At 40.4% G+C, this 15,619-nt stretch overlaps 1 protein-coding gene across 1 annotated transcript; it reads right to left on the bottom strand.

Moving 5' to 3' along the window:
- Positions 1 to 4,298: 4,298 nt before the first annotated feature.
- On the bottom strand, positions 4,299 to 10,656 carry LOC104458587 (protein cordon-bleu-like; the record flags this gene model as incomplete). The annotated part of the gene is made up of 4 exons (XM_010072829.1): positions 4,299 to 4,592; positions 6,557 to 6,676; positions 7,305 to 9,310; positions 10,556 to 10,656. Coding segments are annotated over 4 exons (2,521 nt in total), but the record flags the coding sequence as incomplete, so codon positions are not given.
- Positions 10,657 to 15,619: the final 4,963 nt, after the last annotated feature.

The raw sequence follows: 15,619 nt of genomic DNA, 5'->3' as shown, positions 1-15,619 counted from the left end.
GATGCAGTAATTACCTTACCTGGCTCCTTTGATTGCCAATGGAATGATACACTGCACGTATTCCGAGTTCATGTGACTAAATGCCAATGCCAAAATCTCGCATGAATGCTCATGGATACTGTGATGGAGCCAAATTAATTTTTAAAATCACAGCAAGTAAACAGAAAAGGCTGCTTTGGATACAGCTCCAACCTTTACTGGAAAACACGTGAAATCTGTAGAATCTCTCCTGCCCGTACCATCAAAAAGTGGTCTACAGAAATCATTTTACCATGAGCAAAAGCCTCTTCTTCAGATATGTAACTTGCCTTCCCCAGCTTCTGCAGGCACATTCCCCTGCAATATTTCTACCAAATCCCTGGGTACAACTCTACCTAAGATGAATAGATGGCATATAAGCAAAAGCAACTTTTATAGCTTCTCTTTGCTGGGTAAGATTTTAAATCCTGCATGGGCTTGTGCTGCAACTATACCTACAGCTAGACATCTAATGGGTTATTTGCATGTGTAGTTACGGGTTTTTTTCCACAGATAATCATGGTAAATCCCAAGGCAAGTTACACAGACACAAAAATACACATGCAATGATACACAAGATTTCAGTAGTCTAGCTAGGTTATTTTGCATTTTCTGAGAACAGAAATAAAAAGTTTAAAAACTAAACATAAAGATCTTAAGTATGTGAAATCATGACTAAAGTTGCTTGATACAATTTAAGGAAAACACTAATTCACTTTTAACAACAGAGGCTCAAACTGTACAGATTTATGACCTGAGTTTTGATCACTAGAATTAGCCAAAACTTGGTCTCAGATCAGCTGTTTATTTTCTAGCTCAACTGATTCTCCTTTGTATGGGCAGCAGACCCCATGGCTGGGAAGCAGGCTCCTCGCTAGTGAGACAGGTTCATTTCTCAAGACAATTAACTACCAAAGGCACTAGGTCAGCCATCCTGGTTGGTGGCTTTCCTTGATGCCATCTCCCTGACTTGCTGTTATACTCTGGACACATTAAACACCTGCTAAGTTCCTCAACAGACCATTTTGAAAACTGAAGAAAAAAGTTACTTCCTGCACATTGTCAGGTCTTTTCCAGTTTGGTAAGTTCATCCCTTTCCAATAGCATGTCTGTGTCTCCGTTCCCTTTGGGTAGGATCTGTAGTCTAACCACTTTCTGGCAGGTCTCTCTACTGCACTGCACTGGGGATGAACCATTTTACTGAGCAGGGCCATCTGGGCTTGGCATCCACAAGAATTTTCCTTTGGGAGTGTGTGGACAGCAACAGTGTGCAATAAAACAGAAGCTGTTTCTTCAAAACAAAGTATGATTTATCTGCCAAAACAGGCACAGTACTCCAAGAAATGGATTAAAGAACAGCCAGGAGACGTGTGTGCCTGTTGTCTGACCTATGCTTGCCATTGCCCTCAAGGACCTATTTTTGCTCTGGTTTGTTCTGGGTGACCCAATTACAGCCTGTGTGGTGCAGACCCTGACTCTCAGCAAGGCAGGGGCAGCCTGCAGCATTTTCTCTCCTCCTTTCCTGCACAGTGGATCTTTTAACCTTAAAGTTAATGACTTTACCAAACAGCTGTGTAATCAGGGGTGGAGTGGAGGAGCTGCCTTTTCACTGATATTAATAGAGCTTGTATGTTTGTTATGATGCTCCTTATCTAGGCAATTGGTTGCTTTTTATGTTTGGTTCCCCTGACAGCCTCGTTTGATCTACTTCCATTGCAGATAACCCCTCATAAATAAGCACAGAGTCATATGTAACTAAGCAATGCAGATTCTTCCCAGTTCCCCACAATATTAGCTAAATAAATTACTTCGCCATCAGAAGCCCTTGTTCCAGCAAACTTCGAGAAGAAAATGGAAGAGAAACACACACAATTACAGAACTGAACTACCTACTCTGCTGGCCAGTTGCAACCAAAATCTTCTAGAAAGCAAAGGCAGAAATGGCTCTGTGCTCACATCTCTAAATCATGCCATCATAGATCTCTTGACAGAGGAGGCAAAACAAAGAGAAAAGCTTGTTTCTGCCCTGGCACAAAACCACCTACCAGCCACTCTCTACCAAAAAGTCAGTGTTCCTTGGAGACATGTTCTTCATATGTAAAGGAAAAAAACCCTGACAAGCAACTGTCATATATTCTCCTCTACTGATTCAACTTTTGCTGTCACAAGTTGTCCAACTACAGGGAAAGATCAGAATTTAGCTCTCATTTAACAGAGCAAACTAGGAGAGATATTAATACACACTGGATAGAAACTATTTTGAGAAATCCGTCAACATTTTTACCTTTATCAGTGATCAAGGGCATGAGATCTCAGATGTCAGTGATATGATGTCTTTGTCATACACAAGACTTAGCTTGCATATCCAGTATCATAAAGGACAGCACAATAATAACAAAATCATATTCTGTCTTGGACAAAATGCTGCTCTCTTTTATTTTCACAAAAGACCTATACAATAAGAGATGTACTCTTCTGTCACTTCAATGTCAAAACTACCAAAAATTACTCTGTCTTGAAAATGAAAGAAGACAGACACAGTATGTAGCAGAATACATCAGTATATCGCAGAATACATCAGTCCATCAAGCTTTCTTTCACGGACTGCACTGCCTATCCAACGGTTTTGAATAAATCCCCAAGGATACAATAAAGACTTGTTTTAATGAGTAGAGCTATGGGTCCCCTCAGAGACTTCTGCAAGAGTAATATAGCTGGAAGAACAAAGAATTTGGAAAGATCGAGAAAACAACTGCATGAAGTATTCCTGAATGTCCAAACCCCCTTTTTACTGTAAACTGGGGAAGTGGGGAAATAAAGGCCTGATCTGGAATTGTTATATTTCTTCGTAGTTTGTAATCTTAGAATCCTAGACTATCTCGAATTGGAAGGGACCCACAAGGATCATCAAGTCCAACTCCCTGCTCCTTGCAGGACTACCTAAAGCTAAACCATATGACTATGAGTGTTGTCCAGACGCTCCTTGAACTCTGACAGTGTCAGTGCCATGACCACTTCCTCAGGCAGCCGGTTCTGGTGACCAACCAACCTCTTGGTGAAGAACTTTTTTCTCATGCCCAAACTGAACTTCCTCTGATGCAGCCTCATTCCACTTCCTTGTGTCCTGTCACCGGTCACCAGAGAGAGGAGATCAGCACCTCCCCCTTCACTACCCCCCTTGAGGAAGGTGTAGACTGCGAAGACATCACCCCTCAGCCTTCTGTTCAAGTTGAACATACTGAGTGACCTCAGCTACTCCTCCTAACAGTACACATAACAGAGATGTAATTTTACACAAGCAAAATAACTGCACATCCAGATTTCTGTTTGCATGCTGATGTAAAGTTCCCTGAAACACTGATTTGTTTGTGACATTTGTATGAATCTGTGGAATTTATATTTCATCAGAAACAAGATTTTTTTTTGCTTCTTTTTAATGTTAAAATGTGATTGCATTTTTTGGATTATTTTAAAGAGGACAAGTAAGGAAGGTTAAAGCTTATTTACACATTTATAGTTGGCATCAGCTAAATCGTGTTGGGAAAGCTACATCTGCTTTTGTACATTCCCTAAAGTCCTTGGATCAAAGTCTATTCTTGGATACTGCAGTGTAATATTGGGATGACTCCACTGAGGCCAGTTGACTTCCTTTTCTTTACCAAGAAATTCAGTGTAATTCGAGGTTAGGAAGAAAAAATTTTGATCAAAGAGGTAAGTGAACTTTCTCCAAAGACCACACCTGGGCAAATGAGCCATCTGGGAGCTGACTGACCCACAGCTGACCACAGAAGTGAAAGTTCAGAGAGACATTAGAATGCCCCCACAGTTTTACTGACAGCTCTCAGCACGTGCAATCAAGGTGTAAGTGCTGGGAATTGAGGTCTAGGACACACTACTGAAAGTAGGAGAGAATACTTATCTCTAAATTTGCTTCAGGGTCTCATATCTGATCTTTCTTAGGTTCACCTTGTCTAAAGGGCATCCAGTATTATCTCAGACTCATAAGAACAAAAAAGGCAAGAAAATGCTTTCTGAAATTATATTCACACTCTTGATGTTCTCTTTATTTAAAAAAAAAAAAAAGTATTGACTATTCATATGGCTACAAACATGCACAGGCATGTTTTAGTCTTAATAGTATGTTTTAATAGCTGTTCGAAGGTTTGAAATACACTCCCGATCTTTGATTCAGTTAGAGAAAACAGTGCATGTGCCTTCTGATGGAAGAAAGAAATGTGTGTCTAGAACAGCTTATGAATTACTCTCAAAGCACAGTAAGCCTAGGTTGTTTCATCCAAGATAAAATATAAGAGTACATTTACCTTTTTTAACTTTGCTGCTCCAGCACCAGAGCGAATGGCCTCCATTAGGGCTTGCCTTGCCTCCCCAGGGTTAACTGTAGCCATGGCAGAGGATTTAGGAGCTGCCGCTGACAGCTGAGTGGGAGGTGGTGGTGGTGGCTGGGCAGGGGCAGGTGGGATAGAAAGCTGCTCTTCCTGAGGGTCTTCTGCCTTCTGCAAGGACAGTTCTGCATTCCTAAAACTCTGCAGCTCTTCAGAGGCCAATGATGAGATCTGCTCATTATGCAGTTGAAAGGAGGTAATTAATACAAAGCATAACTAAACTGTAATTATTTGACATTTGATGCACTTTCAGTACCCCAATTTCACTGTGCTTGAATGATGTAAAACACATAGAACTTTTGTTTGCTCGTGGGGTTGAACATCTGTTACTACTCACTCACATCATTCAGCTGGGCTGATTACCAGCATCAAGGCTTTGGCATTGACAGCCTCAGAAACTCAGTCTTTATTGACTGTGAGCTCCAGCATCCTGCAACTCTTCTTGGCACATAAGGTAAGAGAAGAGAGTTGGACTTGGTATTAATTTGGAAACAACCACAAGGGTTTTGGAATCAGGAAGATACATTAACACTGCAGTAGCTACTCAGGAATCTCATTACTTTTTGCAGTCTGGGCTGCACAGACATAATCTCAGATGACAGGGAGGCTCTGCTAGATCTGAGCTCTCAGACATGGCTTCATTCAAAAAAATGCCGTTAAACCTAAAGTTTCCAGCCATGATAAAAAAAAAAAAAAAAAAGATGGGAGAGCACTACGTGAAAGCACTGAGAACAAAATCAATTGTTTGCTCTTCCAAGTGTGTTCCTGTGGAATTTCTGAAACTAAAATTTCTGCACGAATTACTATCCTGGAAACTCATCCCACTTTAAATTAATGCAGAGAGAGAAAGCAATCTTTCAGACTAAGACAGATTTTCCATCAACTGTCTCAACAAATATTTTTTGCTGTTAACAACATTACTAGTAATATCATGATAAACTGTTAGTAATTACAATGAGTTGTTGATTATTAGGAAATTCAGTACCATATTCTATTCCTTCACTGTACACACACACACAATATATGGGAATAATGTAATGTCAGACAAAACATGAACATTTGAGATAACATTAAAGGGACAGCCCTTTCATCATAGAACATTTATATCTCACCCTGTACACACAACAAACATGGTGCTTTAACCAGTACAGGTGACATGGTGTGAAAAGCAGCATACGGTTTCTAGGCAACTTCCTTTAAAAAAGATGGCAAAAGCTTCTCTGCTGGAGAAAAGTATTCCAAAAAATCCCTGTGATAATATACCACCACTTCATGGTCAGAGCCTCTTTTACACAAATTTACATTTATTCCCAGTGACTGCAGAATGCAGTTAAGTACGTGTGAAGATGGCTGCTGCCTAGCACATCCTGCTCTCAGGCTCAGAGGAAGCTGTACCCTAACTGCAGCAAGGGTAGTAAGATATTTGAGGGACGAAGTAATTTCCTAACACAGACAAGAGATCCTTTCTGTTTAGTGCCAGCTATCTGGATATGTGCTAATGGCCTGAGTCATTGCACAAGGGAAGTGGAAACCTCCTGGCCAAATACACATCCTTGGCTGGATTAGTGAACTGAGTGAAAACTAAGGCTTGAACAATGCAGGTTTTGGCTATTAGGAATAAGAGATGCTTTAATGATTAGGTAAAACTTTCAGACAGAAGTAATAATCCTGTTGTGGTGAAAGCTGATGTTCCATCAGCATCAATTACTTGCATACAACTTGCATGCACCAGCTCATGTTAGCAGATAAGTAGCATGCATGAAGCTCTAGGGTTTTCAAGTAACTGGGACTGGATGCATACCATAACTGCATACTCAGTACAAAAGTGCAAAAAGTACAAAAAACCCTCACCTACATGTGAAAATTATGAACATTTGATGTCTTCTACGTACACTCCCCATAATTTGTTTGGATTTCTATATGCTGCTTTCTCAGCTAAAAGCACACCACTTGAAAGAGTGATCGGACCCGCAATGCCATGTGCGTTAAGTCAGATCTGGTCTTGTGTCATGTTATGTCCTCCTCAACTTTTCTCTGTAGTACAATGTTTAGTTTGTGGCATATCTGGGTTTATTCAAAACACCCAGCGGGAACATCCTGCATGTAAAAGATCACTTACCATCTTGATTTCTTACCTTTTTGAGCTTTGTGGTGCCACTGTGGCCTCTAATTGCTGCTAGGAGGGCTGAGCGCACATTCTCTGGCTCAGGATATGAGGGTTTCCTGTGATTGCCATTTAGCCCACTGTCTGGAACCTAGAATATGAAAAGAATAATCCTCACATTGTTATTAGATATTTATTTAGAGATAGTCTGGAAACACTATTAGAAATATTTATGGCACTTGTACCAGAATGCAAGCTATGGACACTAATCAGTCTGTCTTCTTTCGTGCTGGCTTTTACAACCCTTAGGGACACTGAATGGTGAGGATACATGTAGTAGTAATGCTGTACTCACAGATTCAGTCTTGTATCCTCTGAGCATGAAGTCAGTGGCAAACTAGTATCACCTAGTAATACAAAATGCAGTTTTCTTTCATGGCAAGTATTTACAAGTTTTCTTCATGCTGTGTGTTCCTGTTTTTATGTAACATACTGAAATGCAGATTTGGCTCTTAGGCTAACCTCAATTACCTCTTCTTTATGCTGTATCTCTGCACCCTCTACCTCTTCTAGCTAGTGCAGCAGCAACGGTGTTGCATAATGTACGGGATGTGCAGAATAAGCAGTGTCTTAGTCTGTATTTTGCCATTATAAATTTTTAAAATGCCTTGTGTACTCCAGCTCACCAGCTACTGTACCAGTTATAAAACCTCTTGTGTCTTAGAGGGTGAATACAGGGCTTTGCAGTCTGAACAGGCTAAAAAAAGTCTCCACTTTACCTTTCTGAGTTTCTCCTTTCCCCCTCCTGTTTGAATGGCTTCCATTAGGGCACTGTGCAGTGACGTGTCTTTTGGAATTGGTTTTTGCACAACAGGTTTGAATTTCTTCTTTGGTCCAAAGATATTGGTCTGCACATTAACATCCAGTTCACTGATAGCATTAATATCTGAATCATCAGGTTTCTTCTCCTGTTCTGTCTCTGCATTTGCTGCTGCACCATTTAGCTTGGATGAAGCTTTAAGCGAACTAAGTTGCACGCTGCTAGCAGGAGGCCATTTAGTGACTCGCAAAGATGAGCTGAAAGAAGGTGGGACTCCTTGGAGATCAGGAGACTTGAGAGGTGGGGCTGAATTAGTATGGGTCAAAGTCTCACATTTCTGGTCAAACAGCATCTTTTTCTCTGCTATACTTTGCTTGCTGTTTAAACCATGATCATCTTCTGCACTGCTGTTATCCTTTGAAGAGGATTTAGTAAGTGGGACACTGGCATTCTTTTTATAGGAACTCACAGGAGTTGCTTGATTTGGTGCCCTGATGTTAACTACTTTGCTTTCCATGCCAGAATTATCACCAGGTGTAAACCTGTGGGATGCTTTTTGACTGTAAGTAAAAATACTTGAAAATGTTTCTCTTGTTTCTGATGATTCTGTTTCCACAGGGCTATATTTGGCCACAATAATACATCTTTTTGGTGAAACTTCTGCTTCAGTTTTAACCTCTCCTGCCCCTTGCTTATTTTCATCTTTCTCATTATATTCCATGCAGTCAGACTTAAAGGTAGTTACATTGATGTGTCTTGCAATGGCAGAGGCAACATACTGACTTGAAGTTCTCCTATGTGGCTTTAGAAATGGAAGCTCCAGCTTGTCCTTATTAATGTTTGGTGTTACCTGAGACTGTGTAACTGGAAGAGGCGGTTTGCTCCTTTCATTCTCAGACTGTCTTTCAGCACCCTGGGTAGTAACAGTTTGTGCTACCACAGGTTTTGGAGCTGCAAGACAGACAGGTTTGTGTTCATGTTTTATAGTAAAGGGCTTACAGTTTGTGGTGACTGCTGACTTTTTAGGAAGATGCTCAGCAGAGTCATCACTTTGCTTTTCCATAGAACTTGACCTCCAGAATGCCTTCACTTTCCCAAGATGAATTTCCTCACTTTCATCAGCAGAGGTACCTGGTATGTGCTTACTGACGCCAGCATTTGGGCCTATAAGGTTGCCTAGTTCATCTATCTTAATGGCACCAGTGGAGAGTGAAACTCCTCTATCAAAATGTTTTACTTCAGGTTTGGGAGGGACAACTTTAAAGGTTGTCAAACCCATTTTAGGTTCATAGTTTGTTCCTGAATTCTGGGCACGATGACACCATGTGGGTGTTGATGGGACTTCTTTTGCTTCAATTTTTTTTGCTGGTGGCCATTTGATTTCTAATTCTGATTTACTTTTTTTCAGAGATCTTTCCCTGTTACTACATTCCTTAAATGGATTTATCTTCTCTTTTGCTGTACTGGTTTCAGCTGTGGCCTTGGAATGAGATGGAGTCAGCTTAGATTTACATTCCTCAGATTTCACAGCATGTTTGGGGGGGGGTTCCAGTCTTAAGTTCTTTTCACTTCTTTTTTCGAATGAGGATGTGAGAGATTCAAACATATCTCTCCTCTGTTCCACAGGCAAGTGACTGAATTCATTTTCAGATGGTTCCTGTTGTATTAGGTCCTTGGATATGCATACAGCTCCACCATCTGTGTGTCCCTTATCAAAGGAACCTGCACTGTTGTTTTTATTTGTAAAGTTTCCTGTATTAACAGAGTCAGCTGAGATATTTTGTGAGACCCTTGTCTCTGCCTCTTGATTTCCAGCTGAGTTAGAGGTGCCAACTTCTGGAGCATCATCTATGACTGTTACTGGAACAGAAATGGTAACACCTTCGGCAGCCTCAACTTTTCTTATATGTGGGCTCGACACTTCATTGATGGACTCAGAGTCAGAGTTACTTACGCTATCCACTGCTGCAAAATACACACACAACATTACATATAGGCAGTATTTAGGCATTATGACTTTAAATTACACAAACAGCCAGTACAAGCTTAAGCGGATCAGATATTTTAGTTACACTAAAACTAACAGGAATAGATTTATGCTTGTATTACAAAAAAGGAGAGATCTGGGTCCTTTTTATAGTCTGGTTGCTGATTAGGATCAGCCAAATATTCCTGCAGTCCTCCTGCTTCAGCTAGTGGGAAATACACAAATGCAGCTGAAAGCAGAATTTAATCTATTGTTCATACCTTATCTTTGACTAACTTCTCTCAGTGATAAACATTTCACCACATGACTCCAAAGGAGAAACATTTCTGAGAAACAGCAAGCAACTCCAAATTATGTTTCCCAGACCTGGTTAGTAATAACAGCCCAGCTGAAGGATTTCCTTGAGCAAGCAAACAAAGAAACAGTACTTGTACTTTTTATCCATTCTTCTCACCCGTCATTACCAGTGACTCCAGAAGCCTCATTGTGCAAGAAGCTTAACTCTCCTCTCAAATTTGCTGGTATAAATCAGGGGTTACAACACAGAAACTAAGAAATTGCAGTGTTAGAGAACTCATAGAAATTAAAGCAAAATCAGGTCCACTGCAGAAGTACTAAAATAAAGATGGGAAGATTTTAAAAAGTATTCAACGTAATTTGGTAACATTAGTAGAGAAATATCTTTATTCACAGTAGGAAAAAGAGGAGCACAATATGACATTTTATCTCTTCCCACTGTTTCTTTTCATGTTTTTCAATTTTTAACTTTAAAATGTCTCCTAACTCAGAGGAGGCATTAGGTACAAAAATGTCCCCCCCCTTCTCCACTTCATTATGATAAAATAGAAAACAGAGGCATTGTTTGTTAAACACAGAATTAAATTCACAATTGATTTAGCTTCACTGAAGTCAATGAAATGGTACCAAATTTGGCCCATAAGATGTGTCCATAAACTGCTGTTCATCTCTTCTTGGTAGCAGACATCAAAATGCAATGACAATCTGATAAGCAGCTTGACAAATATTCAGTGTGAGTCTATAAAGACTGGCTGCCCAGAAGCAAAGGGAGAGCAGCCACTTTGGGCTGACCACATTCTGCCTTAAATCTGTGAGTAGTTCCCAGTGATCTTAGTGAGAAATGTGCAGATGTCTCAGAGTACAGTTTGACTCTGCATCTCCTGGCTATGTCTCTCTTGGACTTCAGAGTTAACACACTTCCCTACCTTCTAAATCTTCATCCAGGCTAGCCAAAGTCTGCTGGAGTTGTGCAGCAATGAATATATCCTCATCCTCATGCTTTGCTGAAGCCATTTCTTCATCTCTCCTGCTAAATGGAAGAGAAAAAGGTTGAGTCTCCCCCTTTTTTCACTTTGCACTGTTGCTCTGAAATACACTATCATTTCAGCCCCTTGGGTTCCACTGGGGTTCTGAAACTCATTCTGGAAAGTATGAAAAATACGCAGCCTTGGAGACACACACCACTACACAGACACATCCACATCTAGGAAGGGCCTCTGTGGTGCCTGAGCATACTTGGTGTGCCGGCAATCAAAAGATTAGGATTAATAAAGCCTGTTGCAAAGAAATGGTCTGGCTTCACTGTGAAGTACGCATTTCAGCTGGACTGCAGAAAAGCAGTGTATGCCAAAGGAAAGGTTTTGCATAGCCATATAATTTTAAAGCAGACCACTAGCCATCCTGTGCACACACTGTGCCAGTATATCTACACCTTAATTAAAGTTGCATGGCAATGAAAAAGAAATATGGCTAAGTACTGTTAGACAATCAGTCTGCGTCCTGAGGGGAGGGAGAGGAGGAGGAAAGAGAAACTAATCCCTTGAGAGCTGTTTCTAATGAAGCGTATAAAGGGGCCTGATTTTGCCAGAAAATAACTCCATGGTTTTTGATGAAGTTTTACAATGATCTAAACCAAGTCTGAAATCAGAATGAGCGCCAAGTGTTGTCCTGGCTTATTGAAAGAAAAAAAAAAAAAAAAAGAAAAATAAGATGAAACTAAGAAAAATCCTAACAAAAAATAACTAAAATTTAAAAAAATACACATGGCAACCTGTTATACAACAGACCTTCTGTTTCTTAAGCAGAAAAATCTTGACCAGCAGAGCTTTTCTATCTAAATCATTGAAGCTAGGATTTCACATCGGGCAATTCATTTTTTCCAGCTACTTGTTCCTCACCTGAATTTAAGACATTGTTGTCTGTGACACTGTATCTAAGTTTTGCCCTTCTGATTAGCTTATTGAAAAAATAATTTTCCATGCTAGCCACACTTTAACTCTGGCCAGCTGAAGCAGATTCGCCCTTTTCAAGATCAAACCCTTAATATCACAGATACAGGAACAGATGACATTTTTTTGGTAGTTTACTGAACGCTACCTGTAAAATGCCATTTTTCTGCTGCCCTTTGAGATAATAATCTGAATAAAAAATCTGGGACGTTTCCTGACATTGATTTAAATTATGTCTAACAATGTAGCTTCCTTTTTTTCTATTTTATTGTTTGATTTTTCCCTTGCTTATAATAGGAACAACTGAAAGCACGTTGAAGCATCAGGTATGTTATTTTACTTTATTTTATTTACTTATTTTGCATTCACCTTTCCTTTCTTTAAGTCTTTTGTAGCAGTCCTGGAACCCAGTTCTTCTAATTGCACCTAAACTGCCTTGCGCAAAACACACCTGCAAGGAAGCCATTCAAAACTTTTTTCAGATAGACATCCTTTTCCTAAACAGGGATGAATTCAAGGTGGCAAAGAATGTATGTGCCTATGTGGTTTCCTAAACTGGAATCTATGACAGAATTCTGTATTGGTTGTTCAAATACAGAGGAAGAGACAAAGTGCTCTGTGACTGGAATACAATTTCTTCCAACATTTGCTTGAGCTTTCACAGGCCCTGAACATCCCCAGAAGCCAAGGTGAACTGATGATGCTCAGGCCCAGCAGCCACACGGTGAGACTCACGGTACACTGCGTTTTCCTCCTGCTGGATTAAAAGAAAGGTGACACAAACCAGTCAAAGTCTCCAGCAGAGGCAACTGGTGCTGTAAAACTGTAATCCCACTGTACCCTGAAGCACACACACACACACACACACACATCAATGAGAGCACTCATCTGAGCAATCTGACAAAAGGATTTAAGCTTACTGCAGCATTCGGATTAGAATAGAAATCTGGCAAAGAAAAAGCTCAACTTGAAGAATGAAGAATGAAGCAACTGAATTTCATACTGGTTTTGCAGTGGAAAGTTTTTCAAAATCAATAAAAAATACTTGCTCTCCTCTGAGTGCATTTTAAACCAATGTACTTGCAAACTTAGAGCATTTCTGATGGAAGAATAATTCAAACTGCACCAGATTAGCAACAGGTCTGTCCAGCGTGGAAGGCAAATATTGCTTTCTTCTTTACAAAGCTGGTCTTGCAGGATTGTAGTCCACAGGTGGAAGCAAATTACTGACACATATTGAGACTCTTTCTCTAAGGTACTGTGAGGTTGTTTTGAAAACCTTGGAAGAAAAAGGTGTAAACCCATATCTATGAGAGAATAAGACCTAATTTCACAAAGGCCATGCCAGCTCACCACCTTTTTGGTACCTGATCACATCTTTCTGTCTATTGCTCAACTGTTCTACAATACAACCGAAATCTGTATTACTAAGGTTGTCTGTGCTGGGCTTTCCCCAGGAAATAATGTAAACCATTGGCTTGAGAATTTTATGTGTAATTTATCTAGGAAAATATATTTGGTACTGGAACAGGGATTCCTGGGCTCCAAACATGCATTCTTAAGTCCATTGCACTGACCAGCTCTTTTCTCATGTCAATCAATGGGAATCTCATAATGACTCTTACAGCAAAATTATCTTCTCCGTGATGGACACAACAGTGAGCAGAGGTCTCTTTCATTATCCTCTGTGCACTCAGAACATAGAACATAGAATCATTAAGGTTGGAAAAGACCTCAAAGATCATCAAGTCCAACCGTCAACCCAACACCTATGCAGTGACTATATACAATTTGCCTCTCAAACTCTGCTTCAATCTCCTTATCTAGACAACTGGGATAATAACATCCAATTCACAGATGTATTTTTTTTTTTTTCTGAAAGAAAAAGAACATGCAGTGAAAATGAAAGGATTCTTATTTGTTCTTACAGAGAGATCTTCAGAATTCAATTCATCTCCAAACTCACCTAACAAAGCAAGCCAGAAGGTATAGATTAATCACAGGGCTCTTCTTAAAAATTATTAAACTTCAGAATTTAAAATGTGATACATGTTTTGTGAGGCAAAGGTCTGGTAGCTTCCAGTAGCTCACAGGATTTATAAGTATGCCTAAGAAGAGTCTTTCTCACAACAGTATTTGGGAAAGGAAAACAAAAGGGCCTCTCGGGTTTTTTTTGTTACAGCCTTCCTCCCTTCTATCCCTATACACGTTTCTTTTGTTGACAGCTCTGTTTTGGCCAGAATCCAAGAAAAATATGACTTATTCTGATACCACGTTTTACATTCTGTATAAACACTACCAGTGGTATTTTCTCACACATGCTTTTTTTGACTTAGGGAAGAATTTGATAACCTTTGCGCTGCCTTTCTGGTAGAACGTGAGGCACTAAAAATACAGCACTGGTGAGCATTTAGCCCAAGATCAAAACGTGCACGGTTCCTGCAAGCCTGCGCACTTATTACATAGATTAGCAAAGATTTGGGCAAGAGAACAGAGTGGAGCAAAGTGACTACTGAACTACAGCCTTTAGTGTTCCACTGAGCTCAGACTACAATGCATAATTACTCCTCGGCAGTCATTTGCACAGTTGGAGACAAAATGAAACTTACAGTGGCATTTCATCAAATTAGAGCCATGGGAGATGGATATTTATGAGAAAGTTTACATTCTAAGAAAGAGAGAAAAGTCTCTGATAAACCTATCTGGAAATCTTGCAATACAAAGAAACCCAAACCAGTGGTAAAACAATGGATTTGCAATATCAGAAGCTGCCATCTTGTTGTAGTTAGAGCACCTTTATCTGGGGGTCTGCAAATGATAAAACTGGCCCAAGTGTCTTTGAGCACTTCTCAGGAGTTCTGGTGAGCCTCATGTATGGTACCAGAGGTACAGACCACAACTCCCACCGTAATTGTTTAAATACAACACAGACCTATGTAAACTGCAGAGAAGGGACTGAGGAAGAGATTCAGTTATCTGAACTCAGGCACTTGGTGCCATTTGAAATACTGTAGGATATTCAAGACATCTGTCTGGAGCTGTTAGACATAATATGGAACCCATGGGAGACCCATGTCCTGCTGGAGTGGCAGCAGGCAAGATGAAATGACAGTAGATACCTCTCAGGTTAATTGAATGTGACCCCCAAGTCTCACTCATTTTGCGTCACATTTGCTATATCAAAAGACTTGAAAACATAGTTCCTGTAAATTTGTTAATAGCTGGGGAGGGAAGACAGAGCCATAGCAAACAACAGAGTCTAATCCTGACAGGCTCACCATGCAGAAGTAAACGCATGGAAGCAGTGAGTGCTATGAGGCAGTTCAATGGACACCAAGAGCATTCAGCCTCTAACGTTTCTCAAGCAGCTAACAGGGACTGAACAATGTGGAAAGTGGATATTATAGTTACTCTAGACTGGGCTTTTCAGCGTGTGGGCTCCTTCCCCAGCTCTGGTAGTCTTCTCAGTCTGGTACTGGGGAATTATTTCAACCCTTAAGTGTGTATCCAAATTTCTCCTCTTTAAAATGAATCCACAATATTCTCCTCTTACATAAATGTTGGAAAGAGAAATACTTCTACCTTGGTATGTACCAAGGTGGGTGCCGAACAGGAGACTGACACTGAACAATTTTAAGTTGTAGAAAGTATGGCTGCAAGTGCATTCTTTTTGAACACAACTTTCTGTTCAACCAGGCCAGAAAGATGATATTAGGTAAACTCAAAACTGTTTTTGTGACTGATGCAGCAAAGTACTCTTCAAAAGTGCAGGTAACTATTTGCCAGATGTGGTTTTGTGTGTTGGGTTTGTCTGGTAGCATGGAGGGGTCACAGTAATGGCTCCTGTAAGTAGCTGCTAAAGGTTTCCCTGCACTCAGCTCTGCCGGCAGCAAGGGAGGGGCTGCAGTGGTGGCACCTGTAAGTAACCGCTAAGAGTTCCCCAAGCTCCGAGTCTGCTCTGGCAGCAAGGGAGGGGCTGCAGCAGTGGGGCTCCTGTAAGTGACTGCTAAGGGTTCACCCCCACACCAAGGCTTTAGTAAC

This window comes from Pterocles gutturalis, unplaced genomic scaffold, assembly GCF_000699245.1.
Source record: "Pterocles gutturalis isolate BGI_N339 unplaced genomic scaffold, ASM69924v1 scaffold36277, whole genome shotgun sequence".
Taxonomy (NCBI): Eukaryota; Metazoa; Chordata; class Aves; order Pterocliformes; family Pteroclidae; genus Pterocles; species Pterocles gutturalis.
This window is presented reverse-complemented; position numbering and strand designations above follow the sequence as displayed.